The sequence below is a fragment of the Aquarana catesbeiana genome, unplaced genomic scaffold (assembly GCF_042186555.1).
Source record: "Aquarana catesbeiana isolate 2022-GZ unplaced genomic scaffold, ASM4218655v1 unanchor226, whole genome shotgun sequence".
Classification (NCBI taxonomy): Eukaryota; Metazoa; Chordata; class Amphibia; order Anura; family Ranidae; genus Aquarana; species Aquarana catesbeiana.
The window spans coordinates 974,912-998,797 of NW_027362653.1; the positions used below are offsets into that span (position 1 = coordinate 974,912).

The 23,886-nt window shown below is 42.8% G+C and overlaps 2 protein-coding genes across 2 annotated transcripts in view; both read left to right on the forward strand.

Moving 5' to 3' along the window:
• The window catches only part of LOC141121631 (uncharacterized), a 220,833-nt gene that overhangs the window by 68,108 nt on the left and 128,839 nt on the right, over positions 1-23,886 (forward strand).
• The window catches only part of LOC141121620 (uncharacterized), a 33,026-nt gene continuing 16,034 nt past the window's right edge, over positions 6,895-23,886 (forward strand). Inside the window, exons 1-7 of the mRNA XM_073611271.1 lie at positions 6,895-7,029; positions 7,821-7,877; positions 7,964-8,087; positions 8,204-8,301; positions 8,383-8,604; positions 8,856-9,003; positions 10,432-11,338. Coding sequence (XP_073467372.1) covers positions 6,922-7,029; positions 7,821-7,877; positions 7,964-8,087; positions 8,204-8,301; positions 8,383-8,604; positions 8,856-9,003; positions 10,432-11,338 — 1,664 coding nt within the window. The 5' untranslated portion in view covers positions 6,895-6,921. The remainder of the gene's footprint in view (positions 7,030-7,820; positions 7,878-7,963; positions 8,088-8,203; positions 8,302-8,382; positions 8,605-8,855; positions 9,004-10,431; positions 11,339-23,886) is intronic.

Consider the following 23,886-nt stretch of genomic DNA (forward strand, 5'->3'; position numbering starts at 1 on the left):
AAGTGACAAGAGAGGTGCCGCCATAACCCCTTGCAGTGCTCTTCAGCCTCCTCCGTGCTCTTCTCCCGCCATAACACTTGAACAGGGACAGTGTCACCCAGCCAAGGCGTGGAACGCAAGCCGCTTCCTCCTACACAGCGCTGCTACACAGGAAGGCTTACAGCAGACCATATCAGCTTCCGGGTTACATTAGGTCATGGCATGCTGGGGGGAGTGTGGTGTATCAGGGTGGGAGGGGCTGCGGGGAATAGGCAGGGTTTAACTCGGTGAGAGGGGCTGGGCGGGATGAAGGCATACAGTGGGCTTTGTGTTACAGCCACCCAGCCAGTGTAACGTCGATGGGTGCCTCCAGTTGGATAATGCCTCCTACGTTACGTCACTCCAGCTGATTTCCCGTTCAGCTGGCGTGACGTATCGACTGCACATGCGCAGTTCGTCGGATGCATTTTCCGACGGGTGGCAAGCCACGGGGAGCGCACGGAGGGAGAGAAAATAAAGTGTCAGCGTGTAGGAGCGAGGCTCGGGAAAAGCGAGTGAAGCAATAAAAAAAGTGATACATGAACAAGGCAGAGACAAGAGAGCAAAAGAGGAGATAATTAGAGCACATGAAATAAATGAGAAAATTACAAGAAAGAACAGCAATAGAAAATAAGTAATCAAATATCAGAAAAGCAGACACCCAAGCGACTTGCCAAGTACACCTACGTTTGTTCGGTATATATTCCGACATACTTCATAGTAGCCGCATGTGACAATTTTTTACTTCCATTGGCTTGCACAATAAACCATTTAGCTTTCCATATAACTCTAAGCTTTCACTGTGATATTAGCATAGGGTGCTCCACATAGGAGCGAGTCGCTTGGGTCTCTGCTTTTCTAATATTTGATTATTTATTTTCATTTTTTTCATTGACATGCATTCTTATATATTTTTTTCTATTTTTATTATTTAGATTTATTTTTAATATTATCTCATTTTATCTCTTTTTTATTCCCCCCCCCCCCCCCCCCCCTTTTTTCATTTTTTCCCTTTTCCCTCTGTTTCTGCCATTCCTGCCTTTTTCCAGTTCTCTTTTCTATTGCTGTTTTCTTGTAATTTTTTCATCTATTTTATGTGCTCCAATTATCCCCTCTTTTGCTCTCTTGTCTCTGCCTTGTTCATGTATGACTTTTCTATTGCTTCGCTCGCTTTTCCCGAGCCTCGCTCCTACACGGTGACGCTTTCTTTTCTGTTCCTCCAAGCGCGCTGTGGCTGTGTGTTGAGTTATTTTGAGGGGACAGCAAATTACACTGTTATACAAGCTGTACACTCACTACTTTACATTGTAGTAAAGTGTCATTTCTTCAGTGTTGTCACATGAAAAGATAGAATAAAATATTTACAAAAATGTGAGGGGTGTACTCACTTTTGTGAGATACTGTATTTGCGAAATTGTATAACAGAAACAAAAAAAGGGGTTTTTTTTCAAAATGTTCGATCTTTTTTTTTTTTTTTTTAATTTTTTTAGCAAAAAATAAAAAACACAGTGGTGATTAATTACCACCAAAAAAAAGCTCTATCTGTCTAAAAAAAAATGACAAAAATGTTGTATGGGTACAGTGTTGCATGACCGCGCAATTGTCATTCAAAGTGCGGAAGCGCTGAAAGCTGCAAATTGGCCTGGGCAGGAAGGGGGTAAAAGTGCCCAGTATTGAAGGAGTTAAAATTAGGGCTGCAACTAACGATTATTTTCATAATCAATTAGTTGGCCGATTATTGTTTCGATTAATCGATTAATCGGTTAATAACCTTAGAAGAAAGTGTGGTGTATAATTTAGTTAATATGTAAAGTTTTTTTAAAAAAAGGCAATTTATTCTTAAATATTTCTATGCAGTGGTAAATATAAATAACCAACTATATGGTTAGGGAGCAAAATATCTAATCCACTCTGAGAATAACAGACAGAAGAGATATACTGTATTTACTATTAGAGGAGATATACTGACTATATTGATCCGTGTGGCCAGCATAAGGCTCTGTACACACCTATGCAGTTTGCTTTTGAGCTGTTTCTGCAGTGCTTTTTGCTGTGCATTTTGATTTTTGCGCACGTGATTTTGCTGCGATTTGCGTTTTTTCAATTTTTTTTGGCCAATTTGTTGTTGGGCAGATTAAAAAACACAAATTGCTGCAAAAACGCATTACATGCTTTTCTGCAGCTTCTCCATTGCAGTATATTGAACCAAAAAAGCACTGTTTCGCGTTAAAAGTCCTTGATCCTTTCCAAGTACGCAGCGGCTGAAAAAGCATAGATGTGAACTTGTCCCGTAGGAAACCATGTAGATTAACTGTAGTGCGTTTCTGCAAAAAGCACCAAAAAACACATAGATGTGAACCAGGCCTAAGACGTATAGTAACATAATGGGGTTAAAAAACTAAAATTAGCCCTTTATAGTACAAAAAAAGCAGATAATCACTACTGTAAGGGGTTCATTTTTTTTACTGTAGAACTGTTAAAGTAATATTTACAGTAGCAATTATTTGCTCTTTTTGTACTATAAATGACTAATTTGATTTTTTTTGATTTTTTGATTTGAGTCGATTAATCGGCCATTGTTACTGGCCGATTAATCGACTATGAAAATAGTAATCGATTAATTTCATAATCGATTAGTTGACGATTAATCGATTAGTTGTTTCAGCCCTAGTTAAAATTGTGTGTGCCGAACCAAGGACAACAAACTTTAGTACCAAAAAATGGCCCATAGTTGATGCTTTAAAAGCTTTTACAGGTCATCAGTTTAGAGTTAACCGTTAATAATGTACCTAGAACTATTGCTCCTTCAGTATGTACAAGGTCAATATGTAATGTGTGTAAAGTAGGTTAACATTTACATATAAGGCACCCACAACGTACGTGTTTATGGGCTTTATAAATTGAGAGGGGGGGGGGGGGGGTTAGGTGCTCTGGAGTAATTTTATTATCTTAATTGAACAGTACAGGACACGGGCAACATATTCATCTACCATGGGTTATAGACTTGTACCTTCAGGTGATTGAGCATACTGAAACTGTGTTTCAGTATGAAAATAAAGGCAAAGAATGGTCAAGAAAGGTCTCATTAGACATGTGCAGAACAGAAACATTTGTTTTGTTTCGGATAGATTCGTTATGTTGCTAATTTAGTTTTGTTGATTCATTTCTGAATTCTTTTAGTTTTGCGTTTCATTTAATTTTGTTTCCTTTATTAATTTTCTAACGAATTCCAAATTTTCAGAACGATAAGAATTCTGATCAACCGATTTATAATTCTGTATGAAGACTAGCTGGTTGCTAAGGAGCAGACCGGGAAAGCCGGCTGCCGCATCCTTAACAACCGATGACTCATCAGCTGTCAGCTGGCTTCCCCACTGACAGCTGAAATGTAAACAAAAGAATGCCGGCAATGAAAAAATTCTGAAAACAAAAACAATGTGGGGTCCCCCTAATCCATACCAGTCCCTTTGAGGGAAACCCACACCAAATTTTTTTTTAAACGGCGTGGGGCCCCCCAAAATCCATACCAGACCCTTATTCGAGCATGCAGACCAATTGTTCCGAAAATGTGGAATTCGTTAGAAACAAATATTGGAAATGCAACGAAATGTGTTACTTTTTTCATTTGGAGAGGTGGATACATTTGAATCTCCAAATAACCAAACATTTGTCCAAATTTATATTCGGCCAAAACAAATTGCACATGTCTAGGTCCCATAACAATAAGTGAAACTGGAAGAAGATAAAAAAAGAAGGGGAATGATGGAAGCTGTGGGAATGGATCCACCATGGCTCTAAGATGAAAAAGGGAGATCTACTAGTAACCCAATCATTAAACGTACACAAGAGTCAAAACACAGACCAAGCAATCCAGTTTTTCTTCTATTGGTCCAATCTGTTATTTTCTTGGGCTAAAAGGTTGTACAGATCCCCAATAAAGTCCTGTTCCATTGTCCATTCCACTAAGGAGGAAACAGTTGCCATTTTACAATGGCGAGGGATCACTACTCATGCTGCTAAAATTAAGTGGTGAAGAACAGTAGATGTGATGGGGCCTGGGATTATGGACAGTAGAGTGATCTGTGGAGAGGTTGAAAGCTGCATAGCCAGAGCTTTACAGTATATGTCGAAAAATGTTCCCCAGAATGAATAAATTAGTGGACAAACCCACCACTCAATGATCCCTTTTGAGTTATGACATCACCAGCAGGTGGCAGATACAGTGGGATGTCATTTAAAAACTCTGGATGCCTATACCATCTGGTTATCAATTTGAAACCCTTCTCTTGGACTCTGGTGGCTACCAACAGTTTATGAGTAAGTACATTTTTCCCACTCATTGCAATGGTCTGGTCCCAGATAGATGGAGTTTGCCTTGTAAGGTCAGGAAAGTTTTTTCGTATGGTGGGTAGGATCCAAGGTAGGGCCATGAGGTCTACGCGAGTCATAAGGCTCTCTAGTGTGACTTATTGTTTAATAGAAGAACGATGGAACCAATCCAATAGTCTGGTAAGGACCTCTGCTTTCGGGTATAAACTCAGGCCCTGAGCACCAGCCCCACCTCGTATCTTGAGGAGTGCAAGCAGTTTAAACCAGTCTGGGGCATTTGGTATTCCAGATCAATGAGGAGGAAAACTGTTGAAGCTTTTTTAAGAAGGAATGCAGGACTCTTAGTGGGATCGTTTGGAATAAATATAGAAATCGAAGGTCAATATCCATTTTAAAGGACATTTGTATGCAACCTAGCCACAATAATATTTTAGGGGTATAGGAGTTTAGTTCTGCTTGAGTTTTATGCAAAAATAGTGAAGAGAAAGCTGCTAGTATTTTGAAAGGTAAGGATATAACTAAGTAGCATAGAGAGGGGGAGCAAATCTTAAACTGGAAATTACCCGTCAACCGCAGTAATTAAGATGAGGACAGGGAACCGTTTTCTGTCTTCACTGACTAGTAAAAATGTTATTACTGGCTAAATCTTTGGAACTCCAGCGTAATGGATGGCATGGAAATATAGGAAGAAGAATCTTCTAATGTCAGTGGTCCATAGAAGAAGGACATTTACGTACATCGTCCTCAGTAGAAAGACTGCCCCCCTTACAGATCATTGATGTCAGTTGTTACTGAGAGACAGAAATTGTTCATTGCTCAAGGAACCCCTAGAAACCTTTGGAGGAACCCTGGCTGAGAAAGGCTGGACTAGGCAGTAATATATTTCTGTAGCGCAGGGGTTGTGACCCATTATCATGCTAAGTACTGTGATGTTCTTTAAGTAAGAGTTTGGCTCCCTCTAGAGTCCTTTTGATGTTAATGCTGTTGGGACTTTTCTTACAATTCTTAAACAGTGCTGCAAAGCCTTAAGGGAAATGTAGTTCAATCTTCAAGTGACTCATGTGTTTAACTCTCTCTAGGAACCACTTACCCACAATGCCCAATTCACTTACCCACAAGGCTAGGCCACAGAACAGCCTGCTGGGTAAGCAAATAAAAGGGACAGGCGTGGCACGTTTTCTCTCACTCTGGACGCCATTCAACACACAGCAGGAGGACTGTGTGTGTGTGTGTGTCCAGGGCTGGGAGAGCCTGCGGCCTACAGCAGAGAGCGGATCGCCCGTCCCAGAGGGATTCTTGTAGACAGCCCTGCTGATTGAGCAGGAGGATCGTTCTGCGCTTCAGAACATCTGAAGCCATCTGCTTTTACAGTCGCCGGCTATCCGAAGGAGCGGTGCGGTGTGATGACGCAAGCTTAAATCGGGACTGAGATACCAGGAAAGGAGTCTAACAAGCATCTGGGCCTGATGTGGTGAGCGGGCACCTGCCCAGATCGATATAGTGCACTGTGACTGTTTGAATTAGTTCCAGGCTGATGGTGGGATCTGTAGTCCCACAGAAGTGATCTCATTTATCCATAGACTGTGTATAGTGGAACTTCAGGGTTTGCCTTCCCTGTACTGTACTGCAGAGTTAATGCTGAGTTGCTTCCCTCATTAAGGAAGAAGTTCTACAGGTGTCTTACATGTGCACGTACTCGGTTGCCAGCATGCCATTTCTACTATAATTTGTTACCTACTTGTTTCTTACCTGGATTTACAAATACTGCAGTCTAATACTAGCTGAAGAGGAAGAGAACAAGAGACTTTGTCATTTTCTATAAAGCAGCACAACTTTGGTTTGCAGAGTGAACAGTGCATTGCAACCTAGGGGGAGCCCTTGAGTACATGATATAGATATATGTATTGTATTGCACTGCTGCATTGTACTTAATACTTCGCGGCCAATTTGATGTTTGCGTGTTTGCTCTGAGGTTGTTGTGGGAAAGTGCTCAATATAAGTGCTTTATCATATTGTACAGTAGTCCCACTCCTTGCCTGTCTGCATATACTCAGGTGACCATTGAGTTCTGGGATGTATGTACACATTGATTGTTTGCTTTCACCCTGTATATCTGAATTACCACTGTGTCTATTGTGTTAGACAAGTTTTTCAGTAAACTGCTTAATGGTTAACTTACAATTTGTGTGAGACTCTGTCTATTACTACTGCTGGTGAAGTGACGAGTACCAAGGTGACGGTAAATATACAGTGAAGTGTGTCATTGCCGTGTTTCTCTTTACCATTGGGTCTTACACTAGCATTACTATACAGCTGCGCCAAGGGGGTTGAGTCCATTTTCTTGGGGTTGAGAGGCAGAGTGCAGGCCCAAACATTTATCAGCAGCTCCTTAGGGGGTAAGTGCTACATTTCTATCCCCCTTGGTAGGAGTGGAAATGACCCATCTATAAGGATATACAGTACATACACACACAGCACAAGGCCGTGTTCACACTATGAAATGTTTCTGAGGGCTGCAGTTCCACTGAGCTCCACCAGGTGGTAATCTCTCTTCTACTGAGAATTGAAGTCTCTATGGAATGCAGACAGGAAGTGAGGTCAGGTACAGACAGGAAGTTCCGGGTGAGAGGTGATTTGGGAGGAAGTAGAGAGGAGACATCGCTGGAAGTGGCAGTAGAGGAGGTAATAAGATCTTATTTTCTATTTACACCCAGTAACCCCCCCGTCATGTCCGTCCTCTTCCTCCATAGTCACTGTGATGTCTTTTATCTCCAGCAGATGATGATACACACATATATAGTGTGGAAATGTAGATTAACCCTTTCAGGGGCAGAACATTTCACCACTTACAAGGTCGGAACATTCTCTTCATTTTGGAGATGTGTCACCTTTCCCACCAATCACCTTCTCACCTCATCAGTCTATACTAACAGATTATACTACTTTTTTTGGGGGGGGGGAGGGGGGTGGGGGGTTTATTTAGGGGGGATTTGAATATGCGTATCTTTATTTTATAATGTTATTTGTAGTAAATTTCCTGGAAACTAATTTTTCCATAATGGACCCAGCCTCAGATATTCATCCTAAAATGTGATGTGGGGATTTATAAAATGGAGATCTGAACAGTGAGGTGAGGAGGATTCTGGGAGGTCACATGACATCACTCTTATCTCTATTAATAAAACACAGACCTGACCGGAGAGGTGAGGAGGATTCTGGGAGGTCACATGACATCACTCTTATCTCTATTAATAAAACACAGACTTGACCGGAGAGGTGAGGAGGATTCTGGGAGGTCACATGACATCACTCTTATCTCTATTAATAAAACACAGACCTGACCAGAGAGGTGAGGAGGATTCTGGGAATGTCATTTGATTTTACTATTCATGTTCAAATATTGATTAGTTTCTAGTGTCTAGTTTCTAGTGATCATTTGACCATCACATTGCCTCCACCTCCCTCCCTGATAGAATAAAAAGAAGATTCTAGAAGTCCCCAGCAAGAACACCGAGCTGCTGACAGGAGAGGTGAGCGGTGCTGGGAATTCTGGGACATTATCCAGTAACAGACAAGGGATGTGTCTGGATGGTGACTGTATCATTGTGTGTGTCAGGTTCCTATAAGGTGTCAGGATGTCACTGTCTATTTCTCCATGGAGGAGTGGGAGTATTTAGAAGGACACAAGGATCTCTACAAGGACGTCATGATGGACAATCAGCCGCCCCTCACATCACCGGGTAAGAGGAGACTTTATTGTAAAGGAGAGAGCAGTACGGAGGGTCCACCTAGATCCCCCATCATCTGATAAACACATAGAAACAATGTATTCAGTCAGTGTGTGTGTTTCCTACAGATGGATCCAGTAATGGGAACCCACCAGAGAGATGTCCCCGTCCTCTGTATTCCCGGGATTCCACACAGGAAGATCACACCATCCCTCACCATCATCAGGTAGATGAGGAACAATCACTGATAGTCAAGACTTATACACAAGCGTATTTGTTATAATGAATGTTTTATTATATATTTCAGAGTGAAAACCTCTGGGGTTATAATATTGTTATTAAAGAAGAGTTTGAAGAAGAGGATGAGGAGTATGGAGTGATGAGGCACCTTTCTGAAGAACACAAGGATCTCTACAAGGAAATCATGATGGAGCCATTAAGTAACAGAAACCCACCAGAGAGATGTCCCCGTCCTCTGTATTCCCAGGATTCCACACAGGAAGGTCACACCATCCCTCACCATCATCAGGTAGATGACTGACAATTATTGTTAGTTATCAATTATATACAGCATGTTTGTTACTATGAATGTTTTATGAAATATTCAGAGTGGAAACCAAGAGGACTACACTACTGATGTCAAAGAAGATTATAAAAAGAATGATGAGAGTATGTAAGGATAGAGCATCTAGAACATGGACTTATGGATTTCTTATGTTATGTCATAATATTAAAGCTTAGATTTTTCAGATAATATTTTCTGTCCTTTCTTTGGTTTAGGGTGAAGAGCTGATAGATATAAAAGTTGAAGTTAAATCAGACGAAGAAGAAGAAGAGATGTATGTGAGGGATGATCAGCAGTCTATGGAGGAGGATGGAATAACGGGGACATTTATAGAGGAGGACACTCCTACAGAGATCAGCACAGGTGGGTCATTAACACTAAATACATTCCTCCACCCATACTGCTCACTGATTGGTCCAGAGTAGGGCAGGGACTGGGTGATATCAGCCTGTAATACCCTGGTCACTTTCCTGAGCTGGAATGCACTTTCATTTGGACAAAGTATAGATTTATTGTGCATTGAATGTTGACCCCTTTCTGTATATTTTTATGAAGCAGCTTAATAATCTGATAATATTTTGAAAATTTTTTGAAAATATCCTTTTTTGCTCTGCACTGTGACACAGTAAACAAAGACAAGTCACCAATATTGTTTGTGATACAAACATTTTTTTTTTTACTTGTGATGATATATTTTTGGAGTTGGATTATTCACTTGTCGGCTGTGTGATCTATTTATTTATTGATAGATACATGTAGATTTCTAAGGGTATCATTTATTGTTTTATTATGACATTATGACCCTCTGAGGTGCTATAACTTTTTGAATTAGTACAAGTGCAACCTAAAATCTCTTTGAGTTGTGTGTTTTTTGACTTTTGTGAGGGTTAGCAAATTTAGGAACGCAGATGCAAATTGTCTAACATCCTTGTGCACTGGGTGACTTTTTAGTGGTTGTTCATACTCCATTTTCATTGTACATTACATAGTTTTCACCTGTTGCACTAAATTAAACTATGTTGTTCATTACATAGTCCTGACCCCTGTACTATATAATTTGTGTTGTACATTGCATACTCTTGACCCCTGCACTATATACACTATCTTGTGTGTTACATTGTCCTGATACTATATAGTCCTAACATTATGCAACAATTTGTCCTGTCTTCTGCTCTCCCCCCTCTGCTATAAACATAATATGTATTCTGTTTTGTTATACCCATTTTCTACCAGCGGGACATTTTATATCTGATGATCTGATTGGAGCACAGACTTTTACATGTTGATAATAATGTGAGAACATCCTCAAACTTTGGAACCTTAAACAGAAAGTGATAATGAGGGAGGAGTCAATAACCCAATGATGGTGGTCTTCAGGATCAGTCCAGTCTTCATCTTGGTTGTTCTCCCCCCATCTTCACTCTCTGACCTCTGGTGGGGCTCAGCCCCGCTGTTATTCATGACTAAATCATGGACTAAATAAGGAAGTGCAGGACTTCTTGTGTTGGGAAGATGGCAATGAGTGATAGAGGGGGTGGGGACACTCTTCCTATAATCCCCTCATCACTGTCACTCCTATAAAAGACAGTTCTCGTTGTTTCCTCACTCTCTGACTAAGGTCCATGAATAAAGAAATGAACTGGTAGGAGATCAGAGGACCCATTTACTAGTTACCTTGAGGGTGGAATTGGAAGATCTTCAGAGACGAAGCTGCCTGATGTGGGCGGAGTCCTGGTTTAGGGGAACCAATCTGCTCACGTCTAGTAATTAATCTTTTTATTCCTATTTTAGTAGATGGACGGGAGATGAGGAAAACCTCAGAGGATTGTCTCACTTTGTCTCCAGACTGTAAAGTAGAAGATGAGGACATCACACAGTATAGTCCAGGAGAAAACCCGGCTACCTCAAATGTCCATCCGGCACCACACAGTGTAGATGGACCATCGTATTCCTCTTATCCTGAGGAACCTCAGACTGTGAGGGACGGTGCCGTCCTTCCAACAGATAAGAGGTTTTCCTGTACTGAGTGTGGGAAGTGTTTCCATTTTAAATCTGATCTTAATGTGCATAAAAGATCTCACACAGGTGAGAAGCCATATTCTTGCTCTGAGTGTGGGAAATGGTTTTCAGATAAGTCCAATCTTATAAATCATAAGCGATTGCACACAGGTGAGAAGCCATATTCTTGCCCTGAGTGTGGGAAAAGTTTTTCAGATAAGTCCTGTCTTTATAATCATCAAAGATTGCACACAGGTGAGAAGCCGTATTCCTGTTCCGAGTGCGGGAAATGTTTTGTACAAAAATCACAACTTGTCACACATCAGAGATCTCACACAGGGGAAAAGCCATATTCCTGTCCGATGTGTGGGAAATGTTTTTCAGATAAGTCGCATCTTAACAGACATGAGAGACTGCACATGGGGAAAAAGCCATATTCCTGTCCTGAGTGCGGGAAATGTTATTCAGAAAAGTCACATCTTTACAGACATCAGAAACTGCATACAGGTGAGAAGCCGCATTCCTGTTCTGACTGCGGGAAATGTTTTCTTCAAAAATCAGAACTTGTCACACATAAGAGATTGCACACGGGAGAAAAGCCGTATTCCTGTTCTGAGTGCGGGAAGTGTTTTTCACAGAAGTCCAATCTTTACAGACATCAGAGATTGCACACGAGAGAGAAGCCACCTTCCTGTCCTGAGTGAGGGAATTGTTCCTCACTGAAGTCCTGTCTTCCTGTACATCAGGGATCCCACAAAACCCTCGAGGTGTATTAGTGCCTTGAGTGCAGGAAATGTCTTTTATATGAATGTTGCTGGACATCACAGTTGTCATGTGGGGAAGAAGCACACCCTGATATACACCTCAGATATACTCCATGGCTGATCTTCATCATGTAAGAAACTGTTCATAAAGAGATCAGGGTTCACCAAAAGTCATGTATAAAGTGTTGTACCGTGTTGGCCATTGAATGCAGTATAAAAATTGAGTTATTGCCTTTTGTTGGCTGAGTAAATTTTGTGGTGTAAGCTTTTGTAAACAGTGTAAAAACTTGGAGTACTATGAGTTATACCTGTAGTAGCTTGGAGTACTGGGAAGTAATACCTGTAGTGACCTTGAATACTGGAAGTAATACCTGTGGTAACTTGAGTACTGGGAGTGATACTTGGAGCATTGGGGATAACTTAGAGTAATTTGAAACAACGTGGAGTATTGGGAGTGGCATTGAGTAACTTAAAACAGCAGTAGCACAAAGAGTAATTTGGAGTAGTGTAGAGTACCGAGAGTAGCCGTTTAATATCCCTATTACAGTAGCGGGTAAAAATGTCCAACAGGATTGGTGATGCAACCCAGTACACATCTTGCTTGATGAATGCGTTCCTTGAATAGCCGTTGGAGGGCGAATACTGCTGTATGAGATGTCAGCTAGTTGTTTTTCTGAAAGCTCAGATCCTGGATCTAGAGAATTAGGTTGCAACACTGCGCAGCAACAACAACCTGGAAAGGAGCTTCGACATTACCTAGCAGGTGCTGGCAGGGGCCAGTGTAGAGGGGGTGGATATCGAGGTACAGGAGCCAGAGGTAGGTAGCTGGGTGACAGAAGGAGAGGTAGGGGGAAGAGCCTCAGGGAGGCTAGTCCTGTGCTGGTACATCCCAACAAATATGCCAAGTTGCGTGATGTTGGGAATATCAACTAAGGGTTGACATTGCTAGAGCAGCTTTCCTCCCCTAGCTGCCAGGGGAATGACCACTCTGGTAAGAAGGGGGGGCAAGGACACAGGCAAGGTTAGACAGTTACTGGTAGCAGGGGACTCAATTATTAGAAAGACCGATAGGGCAAGCTGTTACAAAGACCATGATTGCTAAATGGTATGTTATTTACGGGACAATCGGGTTCAGCAGGTCGGATGGACAGATTATTGGGTGGAGCTAGGGAAGGACCCAGCAGTCATGGTACACGTTGGCACCAATGACAAAGTATGAGGAAGTTGGAGCATCCTTAAAAATGATTTCATGGATTTAGGAGCTACATTGAAGTGAAGGACCACCAAGGTAGTATTCTCAGAAATACTGCCTGTTCCTCAAGCCACATCAGAGAGGCAGCAGGAGCTTAGGGAACTGAACAAGTGGCTGAGAACCTGGTTTAACAAAGAGGGTTTTTGGTTCCTGGAGAACTGGGCTGACTTTTCATAGGTTACCAGCTCTTTAGTAGGCATGGACTGCACCTTAATGGGGAGGGTGCAGCTCTGTTGGGGGGAAAGGATGGCCAAAGTTGGAGGGGCTTAAACTAGGTGGCAGGGGGAGGGTTTAGAGGAAGATAGAGGCAGCAGTGAGCGTAGGACAGAGCGAAATAGCAGAGGCACTAGTGATATTATATCCATAGCATCTAATCCTGGAGTGAATGAGTGGACAGCTCAAAATCGCAGCCTCAGAAAACCTAAGGAGGAAATAATACGCACCCGTAAAAAACTGAGGGACATGTTCATAAATGGCTGGAGCCTAGTTAAGATAATGGAGGAACTGGAGCTGCTGTTACACGAGGAGGATGTGGACTTTGTAGGAATAACAGAAACTTGGTTTGACAGCTCACATGACTGTCAAATATCCAGGGGTATTCCTTGTATAGGACGGGCAGGGAGGGTAGACGAGGGGGAGGGGTGGAAGAGAGGAATGACATCAAGGATTGGGCATGGGGGGAGGTGGAATCCGTGTGGAAAAGAAGAAAGAGGGAAATTAATAGTGGGGTATGTTACAGGCCCCCAACCTGAAGGAGGAGGAGGAGTTGGATCTACTTTCACAGTTAGGACCAGCAGTGAGGCAGGGAAATGTCATCGTAATGAGGGACTTCAACTATCCAGATACTGACTGGGAGAAGGGACAGCTCACTCATTCAAGGCCAGTCATTTCTTAAATGTCCTACAGGACAATTTCATGTCCCAATTGGTGGATTCAATGACTAGAAAAGATGCATTGCTAGATATATTAATTGCAAATGAATCAGATCTCATCACAGATGTGGAAATACGGGACAATTTGGGATCTAGGGACCACAGCATATTTACATTCAGCATAAATCATAGGAAAAGGAGGCACAAGGGTAGTACAAGAACATTAATTTCAGGCGAGCCAACTTTTCAAAACTTTGCTCAATATTGTAAGATATTAAAAGGGACCAAATCCTAGATACATTAAACACAGAAGAAAAATGGAAGTGCTTTAGGAACATATCAATTAAAGGTATTACCGAGTTCAATCTTATGGACAATAAATACAGAAGAACAAAAGGTTAAACCTGGGTTGCTGAACCATAGCATAAAAAGTCTTATTAAAGACAAAAAAATGGCCTTGAAAAAATATAAAGCGGAGGGGTCATTGTCAGCATTCCAACACTACAAGGAATGCAACTAGAAGTTTAAGAACTCAATCAGGGTAGCTAGGATAGAGCACAAGAGACACATAGTGGAGGAGATTAAGAAAAATCACAATACATTTTTTAAATATATCAATATTAAAAAGGCGAGGTCGGAACACATAGGCCCCATAAAGGATGATGAAGGGAAGATCGTTACAGATGACAAGAAGAAGGCAACTGTACTAAATGTTATGGGGATGAGGCCCTTGTCCTCGTTAACATGGGGACAAGGTGCTTTGGGGGGCCGCTACCCCAAAGCACCCTCCTAATGTTGAGGGCATGTGGCCTAGTACGGTTCAGGAGGGGGGGGCGCTCTCTCGTCCCCCCCCTCTTTTCCTGTGGCCTGCCAGGTTGTGTGCTCAGATAAGGGTCTGCTATGGATTTTTGGGGACCCCACGCCATTTTTTTTTAAATTTTGGCGCGGGGTTCCCCTTAAAATCCATACCAGACCCTTTCTGGTATGGATTTTGAGGGGGACCCCCACACCATTTTTTTTTTATTTTGGCGCGGGGTTCCCCTTAATATCCATACCAGACCTGAAGGGCCTGGTATGGAATTTAGGGGGACCCCCGCGCCATTTTTTATTTAAATATTGGTTCGGGGTTCCCCTGTGGGGAAATCCCATGCCGTTTTTATCAATGAACTTCTATGTGTATTGTCGGACCGACAATTCATTAATAGCCGCAAGTAGTTTTAAATCACAGACTGTTCTAAACACGGGAAACATGCGCCCCTTTACAGGCATACTATAGACACCCCCCAGGTATGAAATTTAAAGGAATATTACATTTTTATTGTTTCACTTTAAGCATTATTAAAATCACTGCTCCCGAAAAAATGGCCGTTTTTAAAACTTTTTTTTGCATTGATACATGTCCCCTGGGGCAGGACCCAGATCCCCAAACACTTTTTATGACAATATCTTGCATATAAGCCTTTAAAATGAGCACTTTTACATGTTCGAGTCCCATAGACTTTAACGGTGTGTTCAAACTAATTTTTTGCCTGTTCGCATGTTCTGGTGCGAACCGAACAGGGGGGTGTTCGGCTCATTCCTAATGGACAGTATACTGACAGGAATGGTACCAGCAGATTGGAAAAAAGCCCATGTGATACCAATATTTAAAAAGGGGAGAGTTCTTTTCCTGGAAACTACAGACCTGTCAGTCTAACATTAATAGTATGTAAACTAGTTAAGGGGAAGGCAAGGGACAATATCTAAGAATTTGCTGATTAAAACCATATCATTAGTAGTAATCCGCATGGATTTATAAAAGATTGTTCTTGCCAAACCTGTTAACATTCTACAGGGAAGTGGGCTACCACCTGGACATAGGTAGGCCGGTGGATGTGGTGTATCTGGATTTTGCAAAAGCATTTGATACAGTGCCCCACAAATGCTTTATCTACAAACTGAGGTCTGTAGGCATGGACCATAGGTTTTGTTCTTGGATGGAAAACTGGCTGTGGGTCCAAAGGGTGGGAATAACGTGTAGTCAGAATGGTCTAGAGTGGTAAGTGGGGTACCCCAAGGCTCTGTCCTGAAACCAACTCTGTTTAATATATTTATAAATGATATAGTGCAGTGGTCTCCAACCTTTTTGGCACTGAGGACCGGCATTGTGGAATAAAAGCGTGCCAAGGCCCGGGTGGGGTCTATGTGGCTTTTCGCTGGCAATTTGTCGGGGAAATGGCTGGTGTTAGTGCTTCAATCATCACAGCACCATGGCTGATATGGTGTCAGGATGATTGAAGCTCATTATTTCTGTCATTACATTGTAATATAAAATAAAATAGTTCAACTCACCATAATCCAGAATCTGCCATCAGATGCAGAGTGTTACTTGCCACCTTGCCTGCCACCAGATTTGGTTTTACACTTTCCACGTCGCCTGCCTCCAAATGCTGTTTGTCACTTGCCACGTCACCTCCCACCAGATGTGGTTTGTCACTTGCCACGTCACCTGCCACCAGATATGATTTGCCACCAGATGTGGTTTGTCACTTGCCACGTCACCTGCCACCAGATGTGGATTGCCACCTGCGACCAGATGTGGTTTGTCACTTGCCACGTCACCTGCCTCCAGATGTGGATTGCCACCAGATGTGGATTGACGCTTGCCACGTCGCCTGCCATCAGATGTGGATTGCCACCTGCCACCAGATGTGGTTTGCCACCTGCCATCAGATGTCGTTTGTCACTTGCCACGTCACCTTCCACCAGATATGGATTGTTGCTTGCCACATCGCCTGCCACCAGATTTGGTTTGCCTCCTGCCACCAGATTTGGTTTTCCACCTAACACCAGATTTGGTTTGCCTCCTGCCACCAGATTTGGTTTGCCACCTGGCACCAGATTTGGTTTTCCACCTGCCACCAAATGTGGTTTGCCGTGGAGGCAGCACATGCCAGTGAGAGAGAACAGCGGTGATGTGGGGCCGGTGGTGAGAGATGATCTCATCTGTCTGCTGCCCTGCCTCACCTCCAGCAGTGTATCGGCTCTGCTGTGTGGGCGGAAGAGCGGTGATCTGGGCAGGCGGTGAGAGATGATCTCATCTCTCTGCTCCCCCGCCCCACCACAGTGAAGCGCCCCCCCCCTGCAAGGGCGGAAGAGCGGTGATCCGAGCGGGCAGTGAGAGATGATGTCATCTCTCTGCTCCCTCGCCTTACTGCAGTGTAGCGACCCCGCTGTGTGGGCGGAAGAGTGATGTTCCAGGCAGGCGGTGCTTGCCCGCCGTCGCACGTCAGACAGTGCAGCCTTCGCGGCCGGCTGCAAACAAGCCACGGCCCGGGGGTTGGGGAACACTGATATAGAGGATGGGATAAATAGCTCAATCTCTGTGACGAGACAAAAATTAGTAGGGCAATAACTTCACAGCAGGATATAGAAACCTTACAAGAAGACCCGAATAAATAAATGGAGTGGGCAACTAGATGGCAAATAAAGTTTAACATTGAAAAATGTAAAGTAATGCACTTGGGGGTTAAAAATATAAACGCAAGTTACTCACTGGGGGGAGAAGCTCTGGGGGATTCCAGGATGGAGAAGGATCTGTGCGTCCTAGTAGAAGACAAACTAAGCAATAGCATGCAATGTCAAGCTGTAGCAAGCAAAGCTAGCAGAATGTTAGCATGCCTTAAAAAGGGAATTTACTCCAGAGATAAGACGATTATTCTGCCACTTTGATAAAACTCTGGTTCGGCCGCATCTGGAGTATTCTGTCCAGTTCTGGTCACTAGTCCTCAGGAAGGATGTGCTCCCTCTCGCTGTAATGCTGTATGCGAGGTCCGCCACCAATTATATAGGCATGGGGCGTGGCCACCGGGTGATGTCACCCGGTGACCCCGCCCCTTATGTCATCACAGTCCCATCATGCCCCAGGGTGATAAAGGTGTGGAACTCTCTTCCACAATCGGTGGTGTCGTTGGAAGTATTGATAGTTTTAAAACACATGCATCTTAGCTAACACAATATACAGGGATATGGGAAATGATTATCTACATGAACACACACAGGTTGAACTGGATGGACTATTGTCTTCATTAAACTTCACCAACAATGTAACTATGTCTATTTTTTAAAAATTCCTTTAACGAATGTGATCAGCATTCGCCTACCATGACAAATATTGTCCATATTTCATACAGTGATTTCCTATGATCATCAGCTCCATTTAGTGGTAGACATGTGCGATTAATTTCTTACGAATCGAAAATTCATACGAATTTCCACAAATTCGTACATTCGGGAGGACCCGAAATACGAATTGCTATGCTTCCGAATTTTGTACGAAATACGAAATTTTGTTTACGAATTTCGGATCCAAATTACAACGGAAACGTGACTGGTGTTTTGTTGACCAATCAGAGGTTTACTTCTGCTGCTGAGTGAGGGTTAGGAAAATGACCTTTTTTAATAAGGGAGTGGGAGATTGGTACTGGTAGTCGATGGGAGATTCAGAATCGGGCAAAATAAGAATGTTCGTTAATTACAATTATTCGTTATGATGAATTTAAAAACCTAGGAAGTCACCACAGCACAGGGATGGTGGGAGCCCCTCATGAGCACAGGGATGGTGGGAGCCCCTCATAATAAGCACAGCAGGGGTACAGCCCCAGGAGGAAGTCAGCACAGGGATGGTGGGATCCCCCCATAATGAGCACCGCAGGGGTACAAACCCAGGAAGTCAGCACAGGGATGGTGGGAGCCTCTCATAATGAGCACAACAGGGGTACAAACCCAGGAAGTCAGCACAGCACAGGGATGGTGGGAGCCCCCTCATAATGAGCACAGCAGGGGTACAGCCCCTGGAGGAAGTCAGCACAGGGATGGTGGGAGCCCCTCATAATGAGCACAACAGGGGTACAAACCCAGGAAGTCAGCACAGCACAGGGATGGTAGAAGCCCCCTCATAATGAGCACAGCAGGGGTACAAACCCAGGAAGTTATCACAGCACAGGGATGGTGGGTGCCCCCTCATAATGAGCACAGCAGGGGTACAAACCCAGGAAGTTATCACAGCACAGGGATGGTGGGTGCCCCCTCATAATGAGCACAGCAGGGGTACAAACCCAGGAAGTTATCACAGCACAGGGATGGTAGAAGCCCCCTCATAATGAGCACAGCAGGGGTACAAACCCAGGAAGTTATCACAGCACAGGGATGGTGGGTGCCCCCTCATAATGAGCACAGCACGGGGTACAAACCCAGGAAGTCAACACAGCACAGGGATGGTGGGAGCCCATCATAATGAGCACAACAGGGGTAAAAACCCAGGAAGTCAACACAGCACAGGAATGGTGGGAGCCCATCATAATGAGCACAACAGGGGTAAAAACCCAGGAAGTCAGCACATGCACAGGGATGGTGGGAGCCCCCTCATAATGAGCACAGCAGGGGTACAGCCCCGGGAAGAAGTCAGCACAGGGATGGTGGGAGCCCCTCAAAATGAGCATAATGAGTCCGAAGACTCCCATATTGAGAAAGGTATTTTTTGCTTTTTAAATTCATCATAACGAACATTCGTAATTGTTATGAAAAGTTAACGAACCTAGCGAAAATTTGTATTTCGTACGAATCCAAATTGAATTTTGGACACGAATTATGAAATACGAATTAACGGCTAATACGGAACGAAACAAATTTATTGACGGCGCACATGTCTATTTAGTGGCAATAATATGGTATTGCAGTATTACTTCTGCATAACTGCCACTAGATGGAGCTGCCAATAATAGGAAATCACTGTGTAAATTAAAGTGGATTTGTGTGACACTGATTTTTTTTTTATCAGATTCTCATTAGTTCCAACAAGGATCAGGAGACTGGTTCTATCCGGATCCATTCTTACAGCTATCATTGCTCAGAAGAACCTGAACCCCGGCACTGGACAAAGCGGGGACAGCCTATAATGTTGGTGGTTGGCACTGGACCCTGCGTTTATGGAGCCCTGTACAATGATATATTGCCTGATATTTTCTGATGGGGTGCTATGCAGGTCCAGGGCAGTGAACCCTAGCCAGGGGATCGAAACCCTGAAGCCCACCATGATGGTGGGGGAGAGAATTGAACCTTTGCCTGGGAGAGATCTTTTCTACAATACTTTGTTATAATAATGTAACACGTTGTGTATTGTATTGTACACACATTAATAACTACTCCGCCTCCACATTCCAGACAAGTCATTTTCCTGTAACAAAAAGGGAAGGGGTAAACTGCGCGTCAGTAAAATCAAAATTCCAAATGGAAGTGACAAATGAATAAAAAATGAGAAAAAAGAGCTGCGATTTCTTATATGTGACACAAACACACAACATAAATATTTATAAAGCTTTGAACTCGCGCTAGTGATAAACAAATGCGTATAGAGTGATAAAGCATCGTTTTGAAACTAAATTCAAATGTAAATGATCATATATCTTGTAAATGAACATGTGCAATATATAATAAGCAATAAAAATGGCATCAAAGCTGCAATGAATGTGCAGAAAAAAGGAAAAAGCTAAGTGTTTTAGTCCATATGTGAACACCCAAGTCCAAGATTAAAAGTGAGGGTCTTGAAAACACAAGTGCCTGGGTCCACCACCATATATAGAGTGACTGGCCGCTTACCAGAAACCCATGACCCCCCGTTACAGAGGGTGTGAGTGAGCTGTTGAATCTTATTGTTCCGGACCACCATAAAGCCAAAATGGATAGCTGGGATGGAACATCAGGGACCTTGATATGGACGGATGGATCCACGAAAACCTGGCTCTCAGCAAAGTGATGTAACCATGTATGGAAAAGAAGGGAGGGGCTCCAATAGTGAAAAAACCCAAGGTTTTATTAAAACAAATAAAGTATACACTCACATGTAAAGTCGAAAATGTGCGTTCTTGGAAAAACAGTCTGGGGGAAGGGGCGGGATGCTCACAGACAGCCCGTCCTACTGGTATCAAAACATCGGTGGGAGGTGACGCGATCACGTCGCTCAGCCCTACGCGGCGTTTCGTAAGCAAATTACGTCTTCCAGGGGCACGGGCGGCGTATCGAATCACCTCCCTAAATAGTAAAAGGAAAAAAAACAAGCCTCACTCTGGGTTTCCCCATTACAGCAGACTTCCGCATTGGCCTGAATCGCAAACGTAGCTAGTTCGACTGCGCATGCGCAACCGTGTTCCAGCCCAGTGTTGCGTGCTGCTGCATCAAACGACTCGTCTAATGAGCCCAGAACGTAAACTACAACCTCTCGGATGCGCATGGGCACCTGTGGGCCATATAGATCTATTGGGCTCACAAAGTCTGGGCGTTAAATAAAATAAGTGCCAAAAAAAATTGGTGTGGTGTGCCTTGTCCCGTCAGAGTTGTGTGCGCTCAAACTTAGAACGGATATGTCCAAATCCGAATCAGGGCACATACAACAAAGATAAAAGTATTGGAAATTCAAAAATGACATGAACCGTGACACAAATCAAGGAAACAAAAGAATTTAAATCTAGGGGGTCATTCAAAAGGAAAAAAACCCTAGTGGCCATCCTGATAATTGCAAACAAAATTGTAATGCAAGAATGGATGAACCCAAAAAAATAAAAAATAAAATAAAACTAAATACTAATTAAATACAACCTGAGTGAGATCATGATCAAATTTAGCTTAACCAAATCTGGCAAAAAGGGATATTGCCAAAGAGGTCAAACCAAGATTGTAAAAAATTATTATAAAAATAATGTAAAATTATATACAAGTATAAAAAATGTGTGAACTGCATGGAGACACACCTATGAGATTGTGTATCCACATGTAGCACACAATCTATTCCAATCCCAACGTCATGTGCAATGGTATGCTGTCCTCATAGAGGATATAAAAACTGCGTACGACTTATCCAGCAAAAAAGCCAAAGGAGATTATAAATTGAATAAGATTATATTAAGCTGGCACCTAAAGGCCCAAAAGGAGTCAATTGAGAACAGTGAAGACCACATATGATGAATGTACAGAAAAAAATGGAAAATGGAAGGGAAGGGCCAGAAGAAAAACAGGAGAAAACAAAGGCCAACCCTTCCCACATATTCCTTATTCCAATATAGTCTGCAACAGTGGTCCGGATATGTGGGACCCAGAGTGGCGGCTTTCACAATAAATTCCTTTGGTTGGTATACTCTCAGCATAATCATAATACTTATAGCATATTAGGAGGGGGGAAAAAAAAGGGGGAGCTTCTGATTACATATGTGTAGAACTAGAGATAACACAGACAACTGCATTTAGGCATTGTTAATGAAGGCATTCACATCTGTGTCTACATTCATACCAAATGGTACATAACTTTTTAATCTGTAAATCCAGGACATCTCTAGCTTAGAGATCTCCCTAATTAGTGAACTGCTTCTCCAATGTGGTCTATATTTGTCGATGCCCACATATAAGGTATTAGAGGGGTGTCTTCCGTGGACCTGATCGTAATGTCTAGAAACAGGATGTTTATCATATCCTCTCCTTATATTCCCTATGTGTTCGTTCAGGCGGACACGTAGGGCCCTCTTGGTCCTCCCTATATATTGGAGCCCACAAGGACATTGTAGGAGATAGACCACCCCTTCAGAACTGCAAGTAATGAATGGTTCAATTTCATATGAACGCATGGTACTGGTGGATGTAAATGTCGTGATCCGTCGTAATCTATTGGCGTTAAGAGAACACACCTGGCACTTACCACACTTATAGTACCCAGTCAAATTCTGAAGAAAAGTTCTATTCTCTCGTGGGGGATGCTGAACCGAGGGAGCTATTTTACTCCTCAGGGAGGCCACTCCCTTAAATACCACTCTAGGTCTTGGTGGTAGAATGGTACTGAGGGTAGGGTCACTCCCCAACACATGCCAAAGCTTCTGTATTAGTTGTTTAATCCTCCGGTGCTGCACACCTATTCTTTTTTTATTTTTTTGGGTTCATCCATTCTTGCATTACAATTTTGTTTGCAATTATCAAGATGGCCACTAGGGGGTTTTTCCTTTTGAATGACCCCCTAGATTTAAATTCTTTTGTTTCCTTAATTTGTGTCACGGTTCATGTCATTTTTGAATTTCCAATACTTTTATCTTTGTTGTATGTGCCCTGATTCGGATTTGGACATATCCGTTCTAAGTTTGAGCGCACACAACTCTGATGGGACAAGGCACATCACACCAATTTTTTTTGGCACTTATTTTATTTAACGCCCAGACTTTGTGAGCCCAATAGATCTATATGGCCCACAGGTGCCCATGCGCATCCGAGAGGTTGTAGTTTACGTTCTGAGCTCATTAGATGAGTCGTTTGATGCAGCAGCACGCAACACTGGGCTGGAACACGGTTGCGCATGCGCAGTCGAACTAGCTACGTTTGCGATTCAGGCCAATGTGGAAGTCCGCTGTTATGGGGGAACCCAGAGTGAGGCTTGGTTTTTTTCCTTTTACTATTTAGGGAGGTGATTCGATACGCCGCCCGTGCCCCTGGAAGACGTAATTTGCTTACGAAACGCCGCGTAGGGCTGAGCGACGTGATCGCGTCACCTCCCACCGATGTTTTGATACCAGTAGGATGGGCTGTCTGTGAGCATCCGGCTGGTGCTTCAGACTGTTTTTCCAAGAACGCACATTTTTGACTTTACATGTGAGTGTATACTTTATTTGTTTTAATAAAAGCTTGAGATTTTACACTATTGGAGCCCCCCCCCCCTTCTTTTCCATACATGGTTACATCACTTTGCTGAGAGCCAGTTTTTCGTGGATCCATCCATCCATATCAAGGTCCCTGATGTTCCATCCCAGCTGTCCATCTTGGCTTTATGGTGGTCCGGAACAATAAGATTCAACAGCTCACTCACACCCTCTGTAACGGGGGGTCATGGGTTTCTGGTAAGCGGCCAGTCACTCTATATATGGTGGTGGACCCAGGCACTTGTGTTTTCAAGACCCTCACTTTTAATCTTGGACTTGGGTGTTCACATATGGACTAAAACACTTAGCTTTTTCCTTTTTTCTGCACATTCATTGCAGCTTTGATGCCATTTTTATTGCTTATTGTATATTGCACATGTTCATTTACAGGATATATGATCATTTACATTTGAATTTAGTTTCAAAATGATGCTTTATCACTCTATACGCATTTGTTTATCACTAGCGCGAGTTCAAAGCTTTATAAAAAGTAATTTTCCTGATCAATAGTAATAATAATAATCAATAGGATTTCTACCTTTACTATTCCCTGATTTTATGACTGTAATCTAGTTAAATTATAATAAAAATGTGTTAAAGGAAGTAATGGCCTGTGCCGGTAACATGACAACTTACTTAAATACACAAACATT